The 19,106-nt window shown below is 40.7% G+C and overlaps 1 protein-coding gene across 9 annotated transcripts in view; it reads right to left on the bottom strand.

Moving 5' to 3' along the window:
• Positions 1 to 321: 321 nt before the first annotated feature.
• Positions 322 to 19,106, bottom strand: part of epb41a (erythrocyte membrane protein band 4.1a) — a 40,996-nt gene continuing 22,211 nt past the window's right edge. For 4 of the 9 annotated variants that reach the window (XM_062558689.1, XM_037473381.2, XM_037473380.2 and 1 more), the window contains 7 exons: positions 18,430 to 18,492; positions 15,611 to 15,781; positions 7,260 to 7,388; positions 6,575 to 6,691; positions 4,677 to 4,757; positions 3,132 to 3,257; positions 322 to 2,017 (listed from right to left, as the gene is read on the bottom strand). In XM_062558689.1, coding sequence (XP_062414673.1) covers positions 3,159 to 3,257; positions 4,677 to 4,757; positions 6,575 to 6,691; positions 7,260 to 7,388; positions 15,611 to 15,781; positions 18,430 to 18,492 — 660 coding nt within the window. In that variant the 3' untranslated portion in view covers positions 322 to 2,017; positions 3,132 to 3,158. Of the gene's footprint in view, positions 2,018 to 3,131; positions 3,258 to 4,676; positions 4,758 to 6,574; positions 6,692 to 7,259; positions 7,389 to 10,158; positions 10,286 to 15,610; positions 15,782 to 18,429; positions 18,493 to 19,106 lie in introns of those variants that run through there. The other 5 variants (XM_037473382.2, XM_037473379.2, XM_037473378.2 and 2 more) reach the window with 4 other exon arrangements.

Consider the following 19,106-nt stretch of genomic DNA (forward strand, 5'->3'; position numbering starts at 1 on the left):
CAGATGTCCTGTCTCTGTCTCAGTGTTGCTGAATCTGGACACACCGCTGTTGTAGAGCTGTTACACTATCCCATTGAAAACACTGATATCGGACGCTCTGTCAGATATGCTCCTGTCCCCAGATCGGTTGTGGCTGTCAGGACAGTGTCCAAGTGGATTTAAGATTTTTAGCTCGAGAATTTTTGTATAAAAATGTATTAAATATTTTTTCTAATAACTACATATTAAAAAATATATCCCTCTTTAGAAAAAACTTTCTGTCTCCATGAGACACATTTGAAAGGTTTGCACCATCAGGACTCAAGACAGAACTTGATAAAATGCAATGTCTTCATTTCTGTTTATTCTTTGCATGGTGCTCTTTTAATATGTTGACTTGTGATGGTAAAGTAAGAGTTCACAATTAAAAAAATGTTCGGCTGTATAGAATATTTTTTTTAAATCATCAGAACATAAACTTTGTATGCCATACCAAATAAGGTCTGATTTGAATGGGTAGTGTCTACTGAGCAGTACACTATATGTTGTTTTAATATCATACTATAAGGTTACAGATGGTTGCTTGAACTCAATATAGCAATATTAGGAATAGAAAATATTACATTTATTTTATTGTTTATGGGGTCACACTCATTTATTTCATACATCACTGTAAGTGAGTAACCAGCTGAAGGCAAGCCCTCTTGGGAAAACCTTTAATTCTCAGGTAATTTTTTTGTTGTTGAAAATGACCAACACGAACACAACTTTTCAGAGCCAATATGCTACAAAGGAAAAACAAAAAAAAGTCATTGTATGCTGAGAACTGTAGTAATTAATGAGTATGATTAACTGCTTTATCTAGACAACCTTGTCAATATGTTGATGTAATCATTTCCTTAATTAGGTTATAATTAATAAGCATTGTGAAAATAATGCCTTTGGGCATAATCATCCTGTCGTGTGTCTCTTCACATTTCAGCTGTTTCACACAGTTATTTTCTTTCATTAACCTTTCATGATTGAGGTTGATTTTCCTGTGTCTGGATGAGTACACACCCCCAGATGGTAGAACAGTAGAAATGTGAGTTGTGCAGAAATCGTCATGCTCAGTAGAAATGAATAGAACTGGAATATGATAACTGGAAAGCTCTCAATACAAAGTCATGAAATTACAACAACTGAGCTGAGTACACCTAAAACATAAACACACAAAAAGAAGACAGATGTAAAATAAATAATGGTAATTTCAATATGCTGTTGACTTTGTGGTCCTGGTAAACAAGCACTAAAACAACAACAACTAAATGAATCAAAAGATGAAAAGACCATCGGACCATCAGTCAGAACTCTAAGATAATAGGAGTAAAGTGGTTCGATAAAATGGATCTTCTTTATACAGAAGTTGAAAAGTTGAAAAAATATTTTTTTTTGCTTTTACAGGGAAAATAAAATATTTACTGCACAAGAAATGACTCTAAACTTATGGTTAAATTTCAGAGGGACCCTCGGATCCCTATGAGTACAAGCCAAGAAAATCACCCAGAATCCCTTTTGTTAATGCTCCTTGGAACATACCGTTAAAAAACACTTGCTGTCCAAGTTATTGAACCAATTGTGATTTTAAGAAACGCCATAGAAAAATAAAGTACCAGTAATCTCAAAATTTAAAGACCAAACGTCCTTTAACATTTTCTTAAACTCTCCAGACAAATTGAAGAGGAATAAATCCACAAATGCCGTACTTTATTATCTTTTTTTATCTCTTCAAAAAAGTTATCTTCAGTCCAGCAAGGTTGATCTGTGGTGGAGTAGAGGGGATTAAGGGTAATACTGCTAGGGTTTAAGGGAATTTTCTGGCCTCTTCCTCTCCTTCAGGTCAAACTCCGGACTCTTGGAGGGTGAGGTTCATAGTTCAGCCGTGAAACTTGATTCCTCTGATGTGGTCAGGTGGTCCTTGTCGTAGGCAGTGCAGCTGGGTGTGATGGCTCTCGGAGGGCTTTGGTGAAAGTAAGGGATTTGGTGGTCAGGGGGGCTGCTGTGGGAAAGTGTTTGAAAGATGAAAAACAAAGGTTGACAGAAGAAAAGAAGATACAAATATTTTTAAGTGAAATGAAAATGTGGAATGTCTTCAATCTAGTGTAAACATTGAGATAGTTAAAACACTCTTTGCTGTCTCACAGTTCTCATGATAAGTCTACTTTAAATGTAAACTGGGATTTTTCTGGTCATTAAAGGGGCCCTCTCAGCTCAGCTAACCCTAACCCCCACCAAATTTGAGGACAGGCTCTGAAGCTTGTTTTCACTTTGATCTACCCATTCCATTTAGCATTTAACACCACAAGCCAATCACCTAACTGATTTCTCTTTTTGTTCTCTTAAACAACATTGAGGGCCTGATGTACGTACGTTGCAAACGTAGCATTATCAGCGCTACAGAAAACTGTGCAAATGGTGCTGGCCTTGATACTGCAGGTAGTCAATGCCTTTCTCCACTCATTGCGAGGATTTGTACACGCAAGTGAACGGACCTCCTTCTCTCTTTTTATCATGGATCAGCCAAAGTCAAAACAGCGAAAACTAAAATTCAGTGCTTCAGTTCATCAATGTTGATGTGATCAACTTTAGTGGTGGGGAAATGTATGTATGGACTAGTGTGCTGTAGCAAAGCGGTAAGTACTTGTGTTGTCATATGGCTGAGTGCAGACTGCGATATTCCCACTGCTGATGCTATGACTGTTAGAAATTATATCAATCATTGTAATGTAGCGTGTGTCCCGGTGTGGGGTGGTTTCTGGTTTTATTTGGTAGTTTCCTGCCTCTCGTATCCCTGGGTTAACTTTACTTTGTGTTCGGGTGTTTTCTCCTGCGGGTGATTGTCTGCTGTGTCCCTAATTGTTTCCTCCTGTGTCCAATCACATGCACCATCCCAATGTATTTAAACCATGTATGTTGCTTGTCCCTTTTTGAGTCATTTCGTTGTACTATTGCCATGCTAGTGAGTTGGTTGTTTTTCCTGGTCCGTGGTTTGCCCTAGGCATTCTGATACTTGAAATAAAGTATTTTCGTTTGTGTAAATCTGCGTTGAGTCCTGCTTCCGTCTGTCAGGTATTTCAATCTCAGTGAATGTGGGTTCAAGGTTGGACACTCACCTTCCAGAGACCTTCCATCAGTCTGTCTTACTCTGGGCTGATCTCTGTCTCCTGGTGTACAACTACTTTGGTAACAGACATGTCTGGGTGCTGTTCTTTCGCCTCTTTAATGGCCTGAGCCAAAGCCTGTGATGGAAGGACAACATTTCAAGCTTGTTAAGTAGATAAGTTAATGAGTTCATTTAAATTACCCCACTACATAATAAACCCGCTGTATGATGCAAATTAAACCATTGAAGTGTCACATATCAGGCATACAAACATTTCAAGCAGAAATCTATGTATGTACATATACAGTGGTGGCATTGGAATTCTTTTGATAGGGCAATCAGTATCAGCAAACCTCCCAGTTAAATGCAAAAAAAGGTACCAAACGTCATTTTTACTTTACTACAAGTGCTTCATGTCCCTTACTTCCTTATCTATCTATGCTGGATGTCCCCATTGATTCAAGCAAAATGTGGCGGAGCACAACTAGCTAGCCAAACCTTCCAGTGTAGCAGTCTCTATAGAAGCTTTGTATGTGCGGCTTCCTTTTCATGCCAGTCCATTATCTGGTTGTGAGGTCAGGCTGATCTGGGTCCAGTTGTTTTACCTGTTTTACCTTCAGTCAAACAGGGCTTGGAGGAGAGATTTTACAGAGTTTTGGTTGGGTCTTCTTGGAATGATAATCCTCGGCAATTCCATGTCGTTAAAACAGTGCCTTGCAAAACTAGCCCCGACAAGAGCGCAGCCCGGAGCCAGCCCTTCGAGGGCCTAAGGCTGAATCTATTTTAGGAATCTGAAATGTCACTCCTTTTTATCTTTAATCGGTAATTGGTTAAACTGCTTCTTAGATGCGCCTTTTTTGGGCATGGACTTGCTGAGACAGGAAGGCAGGCGGAGATAGGGTTGCCACCCGTCCCGTAAAATACGGAAACGTCCCGTTTTGAATCACTACGGGACGGGGTTTGTCCCATATTTTCCGAGTTGTCTTCAATGCAGCATCCCATGCAAATAATCCCACCCGAATTCTGTGAAGACTCGTTATATTCGCCCCTGATTGGGTAATACTCGCTGCCATCGTTGGTTTGATTAGCCTTGAATCTGAAACAAACCAAGAGTCGGAGGGCGGGTCTCTTGGCGGAGTGGCGATTGGCGGAGGCAGTTCCTGATACCCCCCCAGGTCCATCTGAAGTATTCAAAAGTCTCGACGAGAGTGGGAAAGGAATCACCGGGGGATTGCAGTCGCACCCGTCCCGTAACGTCCGCGCCCACCCCCACTGTTGGTCGTAGCATCTCTTTTTTTTCTGTACAAAAGGTGGCAACCCTAGGCGGATAGGACGTGCAGGAAAAGCATATATTTTGCGCAGATATTTTATTTTACAAATAATACTGGGTATATTCCAGTAAACCAATAATTGTGTTATTTTTAATATAATAAATCTAATACATATATTTTTTGGGATCACGGCGGGGCCTCTATGGTTGAGCCGCAAAATTATATATATAGGTTTAAACAGTGAAGCATGAAACAATACTGATCTTCTGTCAGTTATTACTCACCTTGTCGTGATCAATTTCTGTGTCGCCAGTAATGACAATTCTCTTCTCAATGCGAGTCTCAGAGACTCCTCCTTTAACCGTCTACAACAAAGACAGCACACAACAAAAAAAGGGTAGGAAACACATGCAAGACCCCCCCTCGCGCAAGTAAAGCGGGCCGTGACTTATCTCCGTCTTTTTTCTATTGACAGTTACTGTTTCCACTATGGAAATAAATTACCACTTTTTGTACTCTCCATTTGTTGTGTGAATTACACAAACGTCGGGACTGCAAACTGTTGTGTTCGTGACATCAACCATCGCCACACACAGCTTTAATTTTACCGACTCCTCCAGGAAGTGCGTCTAGATGACTGCTTCCAGCGCTACTTCAGGGTGACCAGCAGCCTGTTTAATGACCTGTTTTGTCGGTACCAGCGTCCCTCAGTTAGACACCAACTAACTTGCAGGCGTTCAGTCTCAGCTGCCTGTGTGTCTCCGGTGAGCGGCTGTTTCATGAAGTGTCTTTTCGTATATTTAGCATTATCATATGAATAAAAAAAGCAGGAAAATATTCACATGTCACTTTTTCAAACATTGAGACAAAATCATACATGCAACAACTTTTCCAAGTACAATGTTTGGCAATAACACAAAGTTGTTAAATAATACATGTTAAATGTAAATTTTATATATAAATGTTAGATGTAAATCTAAATGTTAAATCTAAATGTTGAATCTAAATATAAATGTTGAATCTAAATATAAATGTTAAATATAAATGTTAAATCTAAATGTTGAGTTTAAATGTCAGACATGACGACTGACAATTACAATATTTACGGTAATTCATGCAGCAAGTCAAGATGGCAAGTCCGTATGAATTAGCTCTTGTTATAGAGCAGGGGTATAAAACTAATTTTAGGTTTGGGGCCACATACAGTCCACTTTGATGTCACGCGGGCCGGACCAGTGAAACCATCGGGCATCGGGGGGCACGATCGCGGATGGTCCCGTAGACGAGGGTTGCGCGACCATTTACGCCATAGTGATGACGAGCAGAGCTTCTCAACTCTGATTGGCCATCTGGAGCCCTTGTTTGCTAGATGCAAACAGTACTAGATGGTCTGCAAAGGCCAGAGTGTGGAGCGTGTACCTGGTACACGCTCGGATACCAATGCCTGTGTCTTCATTGACCATCCTAAGCTGGGTGCCAAGGAGGTTGGTGACTCCCTGGCCATAGTAGGCCTTGAGCCGCAGATGTGGTTGGCTACCCCTGATCTGGTGGGAGACGCTGTCGAAGGCTTTTCGCAGTTCGATAAAGGCGATGTAGAAGCTCCTGATCCGCCGATTAAACAGTTTGGAGGAGTGCCAGGTTGGCGAGCAGTCACAAAGCCTATTTTACTCCTGCCACATTTCAAATGTCCTTTACCTCTATGGAAACAGCACAACCATGACTAGAAGTAGAGAGACCCATGTATTTTGTGCAATACCAAAAATAATAATAAATTAATCCACTCGCTCTAAATATTAAGCTGTCACGTGAGTCAATACATTTTTTTTTTCAGCAGGCAACATGTTAAATGAGTAATCTATATTAAGATGTTGCACAATATTAAACTTAAAATCCGTTGCGTATTCTGAAGAGATAAATGGTCAAACATTAGGTGTGGGGGCTGTAGGGGCACCCTAATTTTCAAGCAAGCGGTGCAGCCTGTAGTGACGCCGTGATGGAGAAGGTCTAACGCAGGGGTGCCCACATTTTTTCAGGGTTGTAAACTACTTTTCAATCAACCAAGTCATTGCGATCAACCCGTTCGCCCGAATAATAATAATGAGTACGCTGCAAGGTAAGTAGGGATCAATTACTGTTTTGTTCTGTATTGACTGACTGTGGGGCTGCTAGTGGAGGAACAGACCTTGGTGATCTGGGTGGTAGTGGTGGTGCTGATGGTCTCTGAGGTGATGGTCTGGGCACTAAGCAACACTCCTGAGTCCCTCTCTGCCAGGCCGTCCACCGGCTGCGGGAGAGACACCTTTTAAGTGTTACAGAAGACCTCAAATTAATACATTTTACATACTTTACTCTCCAATCTGTTAATTGTTTTTTTCTGATTTGTAATTTAAGACAGTCAAAGATATAAATGTTGCATTTATTTACCCCTTTGTACAGTGCTTCACAGATTTTCTTACATTCAACCATTCACATTGCTAAATGGTAGCAACCTACCATTTAAGGTTTCAGTAAAATGAGGAGGAGCTGGGATTACTAAATACTAATATAAGTGGGTAACCCACTCAAACTCCTGAAACACGTCACCTTGTGTGTGGCAACTACAGATCTCTTTTAACCTTGTATGACCATTTCTACTAAATTAAAGAACCGAAAGATGGAAAAAAAATGGCCAGAGTTTAGCACATTTCTAAGTATTTGCAGAGGTCAGATAAGTCCAAAATGTCAGGGTCAGGCTTTCTGTGGCAAATATATGTAAACATGCGTAAACACACATCTTTATAACTAACTGCACTTCATACAAGGTGACATAATTAACACCTAAACTGGAATGTAACCTTTTTGTCAACAATTCCAAGAGCTCCCCTCACCTCTGCTGACTCGTATGTGATCGTCTTGGTCTCAGTGTGAACTAAGGGGATGTCCTTGCAGGTCACACTTCCTCTCATGGAATTGGTGTTGTCTGAGATGGTGATTGTCTGGGTCTTTAGCACAGGAGACTGGAGGGATCAAATAAACAGTCAGCAACTCACAGACACACGATGTGTATCATAAGGGAAACTTAGATTACTTTTTTTTCTATCATAACTTTAGTTTCTTACTATTAGCTTATACTTGTAAAAAGAGGTGTACATGTAAGAAGCCATCCATTACACTAATCACCTGGGAAGCATATTTTGCATATGTCACTAATTTCATCCAGCTGTCCAGCCCCGTCTCATTCCCAGAGCATGATGATCATTGCTGATACCAACGCACAAAGCACACTTTTACATCTGTGCAAGACAAGACTTAAAAGTCACTACAATGTAACCCCATCCCCAACAGTTGCATTATTTTTTACTTATTTTAAGATCTCAGTTCAAGCCGAGACATTTTTTATAAACCTTATGGTCTATGGCCTAAACCTAAGCGATTTCAAGTGTTTTTGTCTCGACGCACAATATTAGCCATGTATTTAATAGGCCCATTGGAGAATGCCATAGTTTAGAATAAGCAGTCAATTCTGCAATTCTGCACTTCTACACAGCCATCATCGAGTCCATTCTTTGCTCTTCCATCACCATGTGGTACGCTGCAGCCACAGCCAAGGACAAGGGCAGGCTGCAGCGTGTCATCCGCTCTGCTGAGGGGGTGATCACCAACTGACTCTGACATCCCTCTCCACCGTTCAGTTCCTTCACACTTCCACATACACTCACAAAACAGTTGTGTAGAGTATGGTTATGTGTTCGCTAGTGCACTTTATTTGTAATATTCTTATCCTTTTTTTAAATGGTTTATTCTATATCCCCCTAGCGCATAGCATTTTATTATTATACTGCAATCAAATTTGACATGACATTTTCTTGCATCTGTTATTTGTCTTGTTGTTCATTGACATGCCCCCACTGCCATGTCAAATTTCATGTATATTTAACATATATATTGACAATGTTGCTGATTTCAGATTCCTGAATCGAAAAGTGGAACTTTTGTAAGAAAAAAATGTTTGCATGTTCATATATTCTGGGTTTTTCAAGAACTGAGGAGGAATTCATTGTTAAGAAATTTGTAATAAGGAAATGAAAATAAGCATAGTATTCCCTCTCACCTCCCAGGTGAAAATTGGTTACATACCTTAGTCCAAGAGTGATATGTTTGAGTGAATAAACGCACCAAAGAAATATAATAACAGCGGGCAAAACGGAATAGATTTGCTATTCAAATCGATGAGGATACATTTTCAACATCATAATTTCCAACATCAATTTATGACAACATTAACAGGAATGAGGCTTGAAACATTGCCATCATGTCATGATAGGGCCGGAGGAACTGAACTGTCACTCTAAGCGGAAGCCTTGTGGTACGTTCACACTGAATGCGTCGCCAGCATTTTGCGCCATAGGATTACATACGACGTCACTGCACAGACGCAATGACGCTGGAGAGTTTGCGCCGAACTCCACGTCATCACTGCGTCGGTATCCCGAGATGTACGATACATCCTCGTACCTTTTATTGCGACAGGTCCGGGAAAAACCTTGCACATGTGCCTTTTTACAACATCCCATCACTGCACTGAATATAGTACAATAAAGTGTAGGGTAATTGTATTGTTAGACACACTGATACTAAATAATAGGACGTTTGCTTAATAAGAACGTGTGTGTGTGGCTCTTAAAAGAGCCGTTTGGTTGTGCTTCCGCATATGGTATTTCGTCATGGGATGGTTCTATGGCGGAAAATCACTGTCAAAATTCGAGAGCGCAAATCAGGTTCATGCGCGCGCGTCAATTAAACATCTGCAAGCAAAAGAGTTTTCTGCACGCTTGCAGAAAATCGTCCAGGAGACTCCCGAACCAGTTCAACAAGCTCCTTTCACAATGAAGGAGAGTATTTCCGTCATACATTTTCAACATCATAATTTCCAACATCAATTTATGACAACATTAACAGGAATGAGGCTTGAAACATTGCCATCATGTCATGATAGGGCCGGAGGAACTGAACTGTCACTCTAAGCGGAAGCCTTGTGGTACGTTCACACTGAATGCGTCGCCAGCATTTTGCGCCATAGGATTACATACGACGTCACTGCACAGACGCAATGACGCTGGAGAGTTTGCGCCGAACTCCACGTCATCACTGCGTCGGTATCCCGAGATGTACGATACATCCTCGTACCTTTTATTGCGACAGGTCCGGGAAAAACCTTGCACATGTGCCTTTTTACAACATCCCATCACTGCACTGAATATAGTACAATAAAGTGTAGGGTAATTGTATTGTTAGACACACTGATACTAAATAATAGGACGTTTGCTTAATAAGAACGTGTGTGTGTGGCTCTTAAAAGAGCCGTTTGGTTGTGCTTCCGCATATGGTATTTCGTCATGGGATGGTTCTATGGCGGAAAATCACTGTCAAAATTCGAGAGCGCAAATCAGGTTCATGCGCGCGCGTCAATTAAACATCTGCAAGCAAAAGAGTTTTCTGCACGCTTGCAGAAAATCGTCCAGGAGACTCCCGAACCAGTTCAACAAGCTCCTTTCACAATGAAGGAGAGTATTTCCGTCAGATATTGAGGTCTGATGTCTGCAACCGTGCATTATGACCACATTTAGTTTAATCAGAAAAGACTTGTCCAGAATTGTCAATACATTTATTACAACTGTATAACATTGAAAAAGTGCAAAATCTTGATTGGTTTAAAGACAAAATTATGGTTTGGTCATTTAAATGTTGTCAGGATTCTGAAGGGAACCCAAAAGCAGACCAAAACGATAGTGACAAAAAGTATTTATTAAAGAATTGAGTGAGGAGGCCAGCTGGTTGAGACAGGAGAGTGGTGGTGTGATGATACCACGTGCAGGGAGACTGTGTTGTAGGGGGTTTACTTGAGGTGGTAATCCTGTGGGCAGAACAAGGCAGAGTCAAAAATCAAAGCACATACGGACGGCCAACAGCTAGGTCAAAAATAGTTACGCAGGTACTTCAGCCACCCACAAATGTGACTTAACGATCCGGTGGCGACTGGATGTCAGGTCTTCCTCTTTACCCTGTTTTCCTGCGCTAAATATTTTCTTTTGTTGACCCACTGCAACACGCTGCTTCTTATTGGTGCTAAGGTGATGCAGCAGTGTGGCTGCAGTGTGTTTTTCCCTTTAGACTTCTTTTAGTGATGTCACCTCCATTTACATACATTTACATCTACATGCAGCATCATCAAATCTTATCTTTTGTGCCCTTTAATTTGTTGGTATAGCTATTGTTGGATGGTATGAAAAAGAAAATGGTCTTATTACCATAACAGATACGAAGAAATGCTTGGAGAAATTATACCGTGGGCTGTAGTGATTTAGCAGATATATCTTCCTACTATCTATAGCTATTTAGATGTATAACTATTAGTTCTAGCTGGTTGCTATATCTGAATTGTTTTTTAGTAGCTAGATTGTTAGTTGTGTTACCATGAAAACATCTAACTTGCTAGAAAGATGCATTTTCTAGAGTTGGAAAATTTGAATGCACGCAACAGCTACAAGGCACTACAATGTAGAGGCAATGGAGATTCAAGCAGCTGCAGTGACTACAGTTGGTTGCATTTGATAAAAAATAGCATAAACCTTCCATTTCCATTAATCTAACATCAAGGGCTCATTTTATTGAATATTTCTGCTGTAAATTAGAATGTTTTCATCGAATAAAGTCTACTAACTGATGTTCATTAAACATTCAAACCAATCATTAGTCTGAGTATAAGCACCAGCTATGTTGATCTGACAGGATTTTGTAGTATTAAAAAGATGACAAGTAGGAATCTAATCAGACTGCACCCCTGCAGCTCATCCAGAATGCAGCAGCTCGACTGGTCTTTAACCTTCCTAAATTCTCCCACAATCCTGTAAATTGGCTCATTTGATGAAATGGCACTTTCTTGTTCTTCTTCCTTATGGTTGAAATGCACCAAAAAAAGCATCAGCATGACATGTAATGGAAGATGATGCAACAGACTATTTATATTCTCCCATCTTATATGTCATCATAATTTCAGGCGTTAAGCAATATTGTTAAAATTAGGCTTTAAGCAAAAAGTGTAATTCCACATGATGGAGTACATGGTGGAAATGCAGTATTATATATGGACAAAATCGAAGTATTTATGTACGTCTTTTTCTATATATATATATATATATATATATTATATATCAACTGATCTGTAATAGAAGTGTAACTATAAGATTCCAATAAATCCAATGATTGTTATAGGCAATATCGCTAATTTTGTGTATTTTCCTGTCCAAATATGGTGAAGCGGCAGCGGCGAGCGGTGCCTCCTCTCGGATTGCGCAATCGCTCAAATTGAGCTTGTGTAATTAATGTCTCTATATGTCACCAATGAAATGTTTGTACCAACTATTATTATATGTCCTCAGACTCCATAGTCTAGGTCATGTATTCCACCTATGTTTATAACATATTAGTCCTGCTCATCTGACAAAACCCCACAGTGAAAAAGCAGGAAGGGAGGCAGCTAGACTGGCAGCCTCCTCCCTTACAGCCATTTCACTGAAGAGGGCGTGTGTGAACACACAGGCTTGTTCTGTTATCGTTCTTCTTCTAGCATATGCTAGCTAACAGTGTTGTGACATTAGCGAAAGTCAAATGCACCGCATCAGTTAGTTTATTTTTTTCTCTGTCGGTGAAAATGGAAGATTATATAAATAAGCTAAAACATTTCTCAAAACTGGAAGTGATAAATAATGGAAGACGCATGCCGGAGCTGAAAGATTTGCTTCAAACAACGGTACAGAAGATAACACGGTATTTTCAAACCAAGTGGTACAACCGAAAAGTTGCATTACGGTTGTGCCTTTTCTGCTTTCCCTGCCTTTTTGTTCGAGACAATGACTACCGCAGGATTTTGTGACATGAAGAATCTACCAAGAAGCCTCAGCAGACACAAGAGTTCAACTACTCACATTCAAAGTCAAATTGCTGCCAAAAGGATAGATTTGGCTTTGGACGAATAGCGGAGACTAAATATTAGCGTCCACCAGTGTTGGAAAGGATGGAGGCTTGACACATAGGGTTGCCAACTCTCCCAACCCCAAATCAGGGACTTTTGCGGGCTGACGGGCTGACGGGGGATGCTAGCGGTCGGCGGCCGGGCTGTGTATCATTTCACAGTGCTCATTTTAACAGATAGGACAGCTCCCACCTCACATGCTCCGCTTTGGCCACCCGGCACCCGCGCGCACACTGGTCTGATGCGTCACAACAACCGGGAGTTTTTCGCGCGTCATTGACTTAGGAGGCTGTGATTGGAAAACGGGACTGGAGCTGTCCCGGCCGGGACAAATCAAAATTGCCCATAATTCGGGATGTCCCGGGTAATACGGGACGGTTGGCAACACATGAAGAAAAATGTATTAGCTGTAAAATGCATCGTTTCCTAGTCCCAAGTCAACAGAAGGCAGCATTAAGTGAGGAGACAGGACCCAGCAGAAAACGTAGGAAATATGATCCTGAGTACTTAAAGTTAGGTTTCACCTGGTCAGGGTCCGAGGCTGCTCCTCTGCCGCAGTGTGTGGTCTGCAAGGAGGTGCTAGCAAATGATAGCATGAGACCATGCAAACTTCGGTGTCACATTGAAACTAAGCACACAAGTTTATGTTCATGTTCAGTGATGCTAAAAGTAGCCTCAATCAGGCTTGCACGAAGTTGCACTTATTTGCTGTTGCAAAGAATTGTTTATGAATGCACTTTTAGAAACGTTGTAGTAATAAAATGTCTTCAAATACAATATTAAAGAAAGATATTTACATTTTATCATTTGTTATTGAACCTTGGCATTTACTGCAGAGGCATGTGTGGGTTAGGGCAGGCGGATGGGATCTTGGGGAAGGGGGGGCTCGGCTATCCTTACCTACTCTAAGGGAAGGCTCACATTCACCCCATTTGAAAACCCCTGATGTAATCCATTGATTTCAACAATGTAACTGTAACGGTATACAGTTACTCATAATTTGTATTCTAAATACGTAACGCTGGTACATGTATTGCGTTACTCCCTAAGAGACAGATGATAGGTTAGCTAAACATTTGGAGACTATGTTTTCTGGCTTATCAAACAGAATTCAGAACGATTTAATTGAAGCAGTTAGTGATGTGATCAGAAATTATATAAAAAAGAGATTGATGCAGCCCTATTTGTTGCTGTAGAAGTAGACGAGACGACGGATGTCACAAACAAAGCCCATCTCTGTCATTTTGCGTTATGTAGATAAAATTGAGGTGGCTTGTGAAGTGAGGGAGGCGTTTTGGGTGTTTGATGATGTCAGTAATGACAGACGAGCCCCTGCTATAGCAGAGTACTTCATGGGAGTCCTGGAGAAATACAACTGTGTGGAAAAGCTGATAGCTCAGACTTACAACGGAGACGCTGTGATGGCATCAGAGCTTAATGGGGTGCAAGCCAAGGTGAAAGAAAAGGTGCCTGAAGCCATTTTACTCACTGTTACACACACAAATTGAACCAAATCAGATGTGCGTGTTCTATTCCATGTTATGACACGCTAATGATGGCCACTGGATATGATTGATGGCTGACAAAAGCGTCAACATCCTTTCTCATCATAGCATATGAAGATATTTTCAGTAAAACGGAGAGGGCTGCTAAACAAAGTAATGGACATCGGATTTTGTTGTGCACGAACCCGCGACACAATTGGAACGCCAGAGACAGGAGTTCGACAGCGATTTGACCAGAAATGCGCCACACTGGGCCTGACCAAGAAGGTCTAAAGTAAGTAGTCACTCAGAGATGAGAGGAAACAAATGTTTTTTTCATTCTGGAAAGGTTTGATCATTTTGGTGAACTCTCTTTCCTTGGTTTGGTTGACTGCAAAATTTTAAAGAAATGTCACACCATTTTGATGACACCAAGATGCAGAGCCTCTTAAAATAGGCCAGATTCTTTACTTTGTTAGGCTCAAAGCTGATCTCATCTGACTTTACAGCTCCCAAACGGTGAGGAATGAGTGCAAATCTCCTGGACAGCTTCTCAACTTTTTGGCCCAGAAGGATCTGATGGAGACTGTTCTTGAGGCAACTTCAGTTACTTCAGCTGGTGCGCACTGTTCCGGCTACAACAGCGTCCGTGGAAAGGTCCTTCTCTGCTTTGAAAAGACTGAAAACATACAGCCGAAATCGGACTGACGAAGGATGACTTTTATCCCTGGAAATGATCTCTATTGAGACAGAGAGACTTTTGAAACTCAAAGGAGATAAAGAGGAATTTTACAACAAAGTCATAGAGCGCTTTGTCCAGAAGGACAGGCGAATGGACTTCATTAACAAATAAAGGTAAGACCATGCATACACTGCTGCACAGTCCATGACAAAAAGGAGACCAGAACTATCCAGACAAGAAAAAAATCTACAATAACTATTACTACATTTGTCTTTTAGTAGTGAACTGCATAATTTAATTTGTATTGAAAGAGTATGAATTGTGGAATTGTGATGTCAAATTAAGAACACACGGAGGGTACAGCGCAAATGAGCTGCTATAAATTCACCGTTCTTCTTTGTCCAAATATGTGTGTCTATGCGTGTGAAAAGAATGCTGATACAGGATATTACAATTAGTCAATGTACAAGCAGCGAGTTAAATGGTGAATTCATGATACTCTGTGGAATTCATCTATTTATGAATCTGACTTTGGAAGAGCCAGTGAAAGAGCCACAAACCTCATCGCACGTCACTGCATGTGTGACTTACAAAGTGAGCAACTAGGCCTGGTTGCCAGACCTTTGGAGTAATATGCACATATGGAACCCAAAAAAAGCTGAAAGACTCTTATACTAAATCTGGTAGTTCTGTGTTATAGAATGTGATTTCACTTTAGATCAGGGTAACATAGTTTCTGTTCTTAAAACAATGTGTCCGTTACGGGTTCCTGTTCGTGAGAATTGGTGAACAGCTATGGTTTTCTTTGAAAGCACAGATGTTACAAAAAACATTATTGATGGCTCTATTCCATTCTGGTTTCCCAGACGAGAGCTGTCAACACAAACGCATTAATCTATGCGATTAGTGTGGCTAAGATTAATACAACAAAATATTATTTTAACGTAGAGAGACATGAGGTGGCGCTATTCTAAGAATCCAAGTGTATGATCTGACAGACACATTGAAAGGATTTCTTCTGCAGAGTGTTTTTGGACTCACCGATGGCTGCAGCAGACCGTTGATGCTTGCTGTGCGGAAAGGCGAGTTGGTGGACAGACGTTTGTCCCACTCACTGGGCCGAGGCTCTGGCAACGACTCCATGAAACTCCTCTTTAGCTCACTGATGCTGGTGTGGTGACGCATGATGCCAGTCTGAGTCTTATCCAGGTCCTTCAACAAGAATAGAAATGTGAGGATAGGTAGATGGAAGGGAAACAATCAGAAGTATGATGAAACAAAAAAGAATGCATAAGATGATAAAAAAAACAGCAGTGGGAAAGGGAAGTGAAAATAATGCCCATTGTGAGTGACATGCCAAGGTCAGGGAGGAAGACATCATTTAGACAAACCAGACCGCCATGAGAGGAGTCATCATCCGTCTCCTATGATCTTTGACATCTCAATATTTAAGTCCTGTAGCAGAGTTTACAACATTTGTAAATGTCGACTGAGTCATAATAACAGAAACTCTCGTGATTACTGGTAACTGGAAAGGCACTAGCTCATTGGCTCACAGAGTGTGCCTATTAACAATGCTGACAAGGGGAGATGTACAATTAATTACAGTGTCATTTCTTTTTCTAACCTGCATATATATGGTGAGCAGCCTCACCTGGGTGCAGGACAAAAGCATCCACTACATGATAAGGAGAGGTAGTCTGTACACGGAATTTTGCAAGCTTACATGCTTGCGTCTGATAATTACAGGCATTACAAATTGCAGGTATTTTTTTCCTATCTCAGTCAATCCTTGGCAAATTTTAAAGGCGGATATTTTAGTCATCAGTGTAGTCACTCAGGAGCCGAAACGTGTAGAGCAGGGTATGACGCTCGGCTACACTCTTGACCCTGAAGTGCAAAAGTTTCCCTCCAAAACATCAAAAGTGATCTTGAAATGGAAAAAAATGATTGAGTAACACAGAACGTCCGGTGGGTATTTATCACTTGATAAATCCCAGGAATGATGGATTGTTTTGTTGAAAACGCCAAAGGTGAGGAGCGTTTATGATCGAAAAGCGATAAAATGATTTGTGTGCCTGGTGTTTGTTTTTCCATAACTCAGGGAAGGTTTGTTTGAAAGATATGTCTTTAATCGGGGTGGAATCGGCTTGCCTTTTGCCTCGGTTTCTTTGTTAGCATCCAGCGTCAATCGATAGGTCCACAAATGTGTGCTGAAAATTAGCAATTTGCATATACTTACAGTTACATTAACTCTTAAATTGTGGTTGGAGTTGTGTTTGGCATGTTCAAATAGATATGTTGGATCTAGAGTTTCTCCTGGTGTGCAACATTATTCTATTGGTCTTTGACGCCTTTTATTCAACGTGATGTGGTCAACTTGATCGGAAGGGTAGAAACCAAGGGTACCGCCATGGGGGGACGCTTGGGCAGGTTGTTGCATTCACAGCTTTACTTTTAGGTTGATGACATGAAAGCTCTACTTTGAAGTTAAACTGATCTTGATGGCATTGCAGCTCTTCTTTAATGTTGATGACATTAGAGATCTACTTTAAGATTGTTGCAGTCACAGCTATAAAATAAATCCAGTGTAAAACCTGAGTTTAATCAGTGATCTACCTCAACTCTGGTATGAAACTCAAGTGATAACTGAGTTTAATAACTGATGAACAATCAGGCGTTGCCTTTTGAAACACTTCCCACGGGAGTGGGATGTTTCTTTCAATACCTGAAATTAAAAAAACAACGACTTTTTAAATAGAGAGTTCAAAGCCTTATTTGCACATCTTGCTTTCCATATTGTTTACCAACCGGTGCCAACAGTGTTCTGCACTGTATGCAGTGTATCATTCACATGGACATTGTCCTTGTGAGTCTCTTAAAGATTATTGGATGTGTGCATCCAGTGTGCAGACTTAACTCATGGAATCAGAATCACAGCGCATTCTTATGTTTTCCTTGATAGTCAAACAGCTTAACAATGATTCAATGTTTTGAAGCTAAGCTAGGCTAACCATGTAAGTAGCAGGCTGAGGTTTAACCCACAACCAAGCTGTTGTTTAGTTTTAAAACTAAACTATGAGCTGATCTGTGGAGCTGCAGACATCTATATAATATGAACAAGAATTCCTGTGGGTTAATCACATTGTGTGACTGCTTTTACACTTTATGTTGCCCTTTGATTCAATGGAACATCAATAATTAATGCAGACTCAAAACAGGAGTTCTCTATCATACATTCGAAGCCTACAAAATGTCATTCCTCTCTGAAAGGACAGCCGCAGCACAGTGAGCATTGTCAGGGAGTTATGTTCATGAAGACAACATAATGTCGGCGTCCAGAATCTGTTAATGACATCAATGAGAAATACATGACAGGGTCATTAGACCCCCATCAGAGCTGATATTTGACTCAAAGCAGGAAAAGTGGAGGCCAATTGAATGCTGGCTAGCCAACATTCCATTTAAATGAGCCATTTCCAGGATGCTAACTCACTGACAGGGCACCTAATGGAATGGAACTCTCATTAATGTGTTTTTCCTGCTTTGACAAAACCAAATGTGGACCCTGAAGAGGACGCATAGATATGTGGCAGAGCAGCAGGTCATCGTGCATATACAACAAAACACAATCCATTTCACAAATGAAAATCTGAAATGACAATGGCAAAGGGAAGTGAAGCTACTTGCATGAGAATCAGAGAGGAAAATGGTGCATGCCAAGCCTTTAGGGTTAAGCTGAAAACAAGACAAGAAAAGCAAAGGTTTCTGAGCAAAATGAAAAATAACAGCAGCCGTGCAGGGAGAAAAAGATGACGGCATGCAGTCAGAACAGATATCTGAAGACTGAAGATACAAACCTCCAACATTAAATTGCTATGTCTGATATAAATAGTTTCACCCTCAAGTTTCTTTGCTCTTTTCTGTGGAAAATCAGGAAAAAGGAAAAGCTGTTTGGAAATAATTTAGGAATTAATTCAAACATTTGAATATAAGATTTGCAATGAAATCCTAAGAGCAGCACTGACCATGGTGATGACATGAATCACATAAAATAAAAGGGCTATGGGTTTGCCGTTACTAGGGGGCTCAGCTCATGGAAGAGTGAGGGATTCAGCTGCACACCAGCGGTGTGTGTGTGCAGGAGACGACGGCTGGTAACATGCTATGCATGCAAACGTGGTTATTGGCGCTCACATCCCACATGACACACAGGTTGTGTTTTGCATGAGGAGCAATTTAGTACATTTTTATTTTTTAGTTATGATAAAATCTAAGTCTAATAACGTTTGCTCAGCAGAGAGCTGTGAAATGTCCTGTTGAGTAAATATAACTAAATAACATAAACATGTTGCTTCATTCTTACAAAAAACATTGTACTACCATTGACACTCCCTTCATTTAAACATCTAGGTCACACGTTGGGTCAAAGTGGGCAGTATGTGGCCCAAACCTGAAATGAGTTTGACACCCCTGATCTAGGTGCTTAATAGAGCAGCTTGACTTTACCACCTGCTCATTTCTATACTGACTATTC

Source organism: Pungitius pungitius, chromosome 17 (assembly GCF_949316345.1).
Source record: "Pungitius pungitius chromosome 17, fPunPun2.1, whole genome shotgun sequence".
In the NCBI taxonomy this organism is placed as follows: Eukaryota; Metazoa; Chordata; class Actinopteri; order Perciformes; family Gasterosteidae; genus Pungitius; species Pungitius pungitius.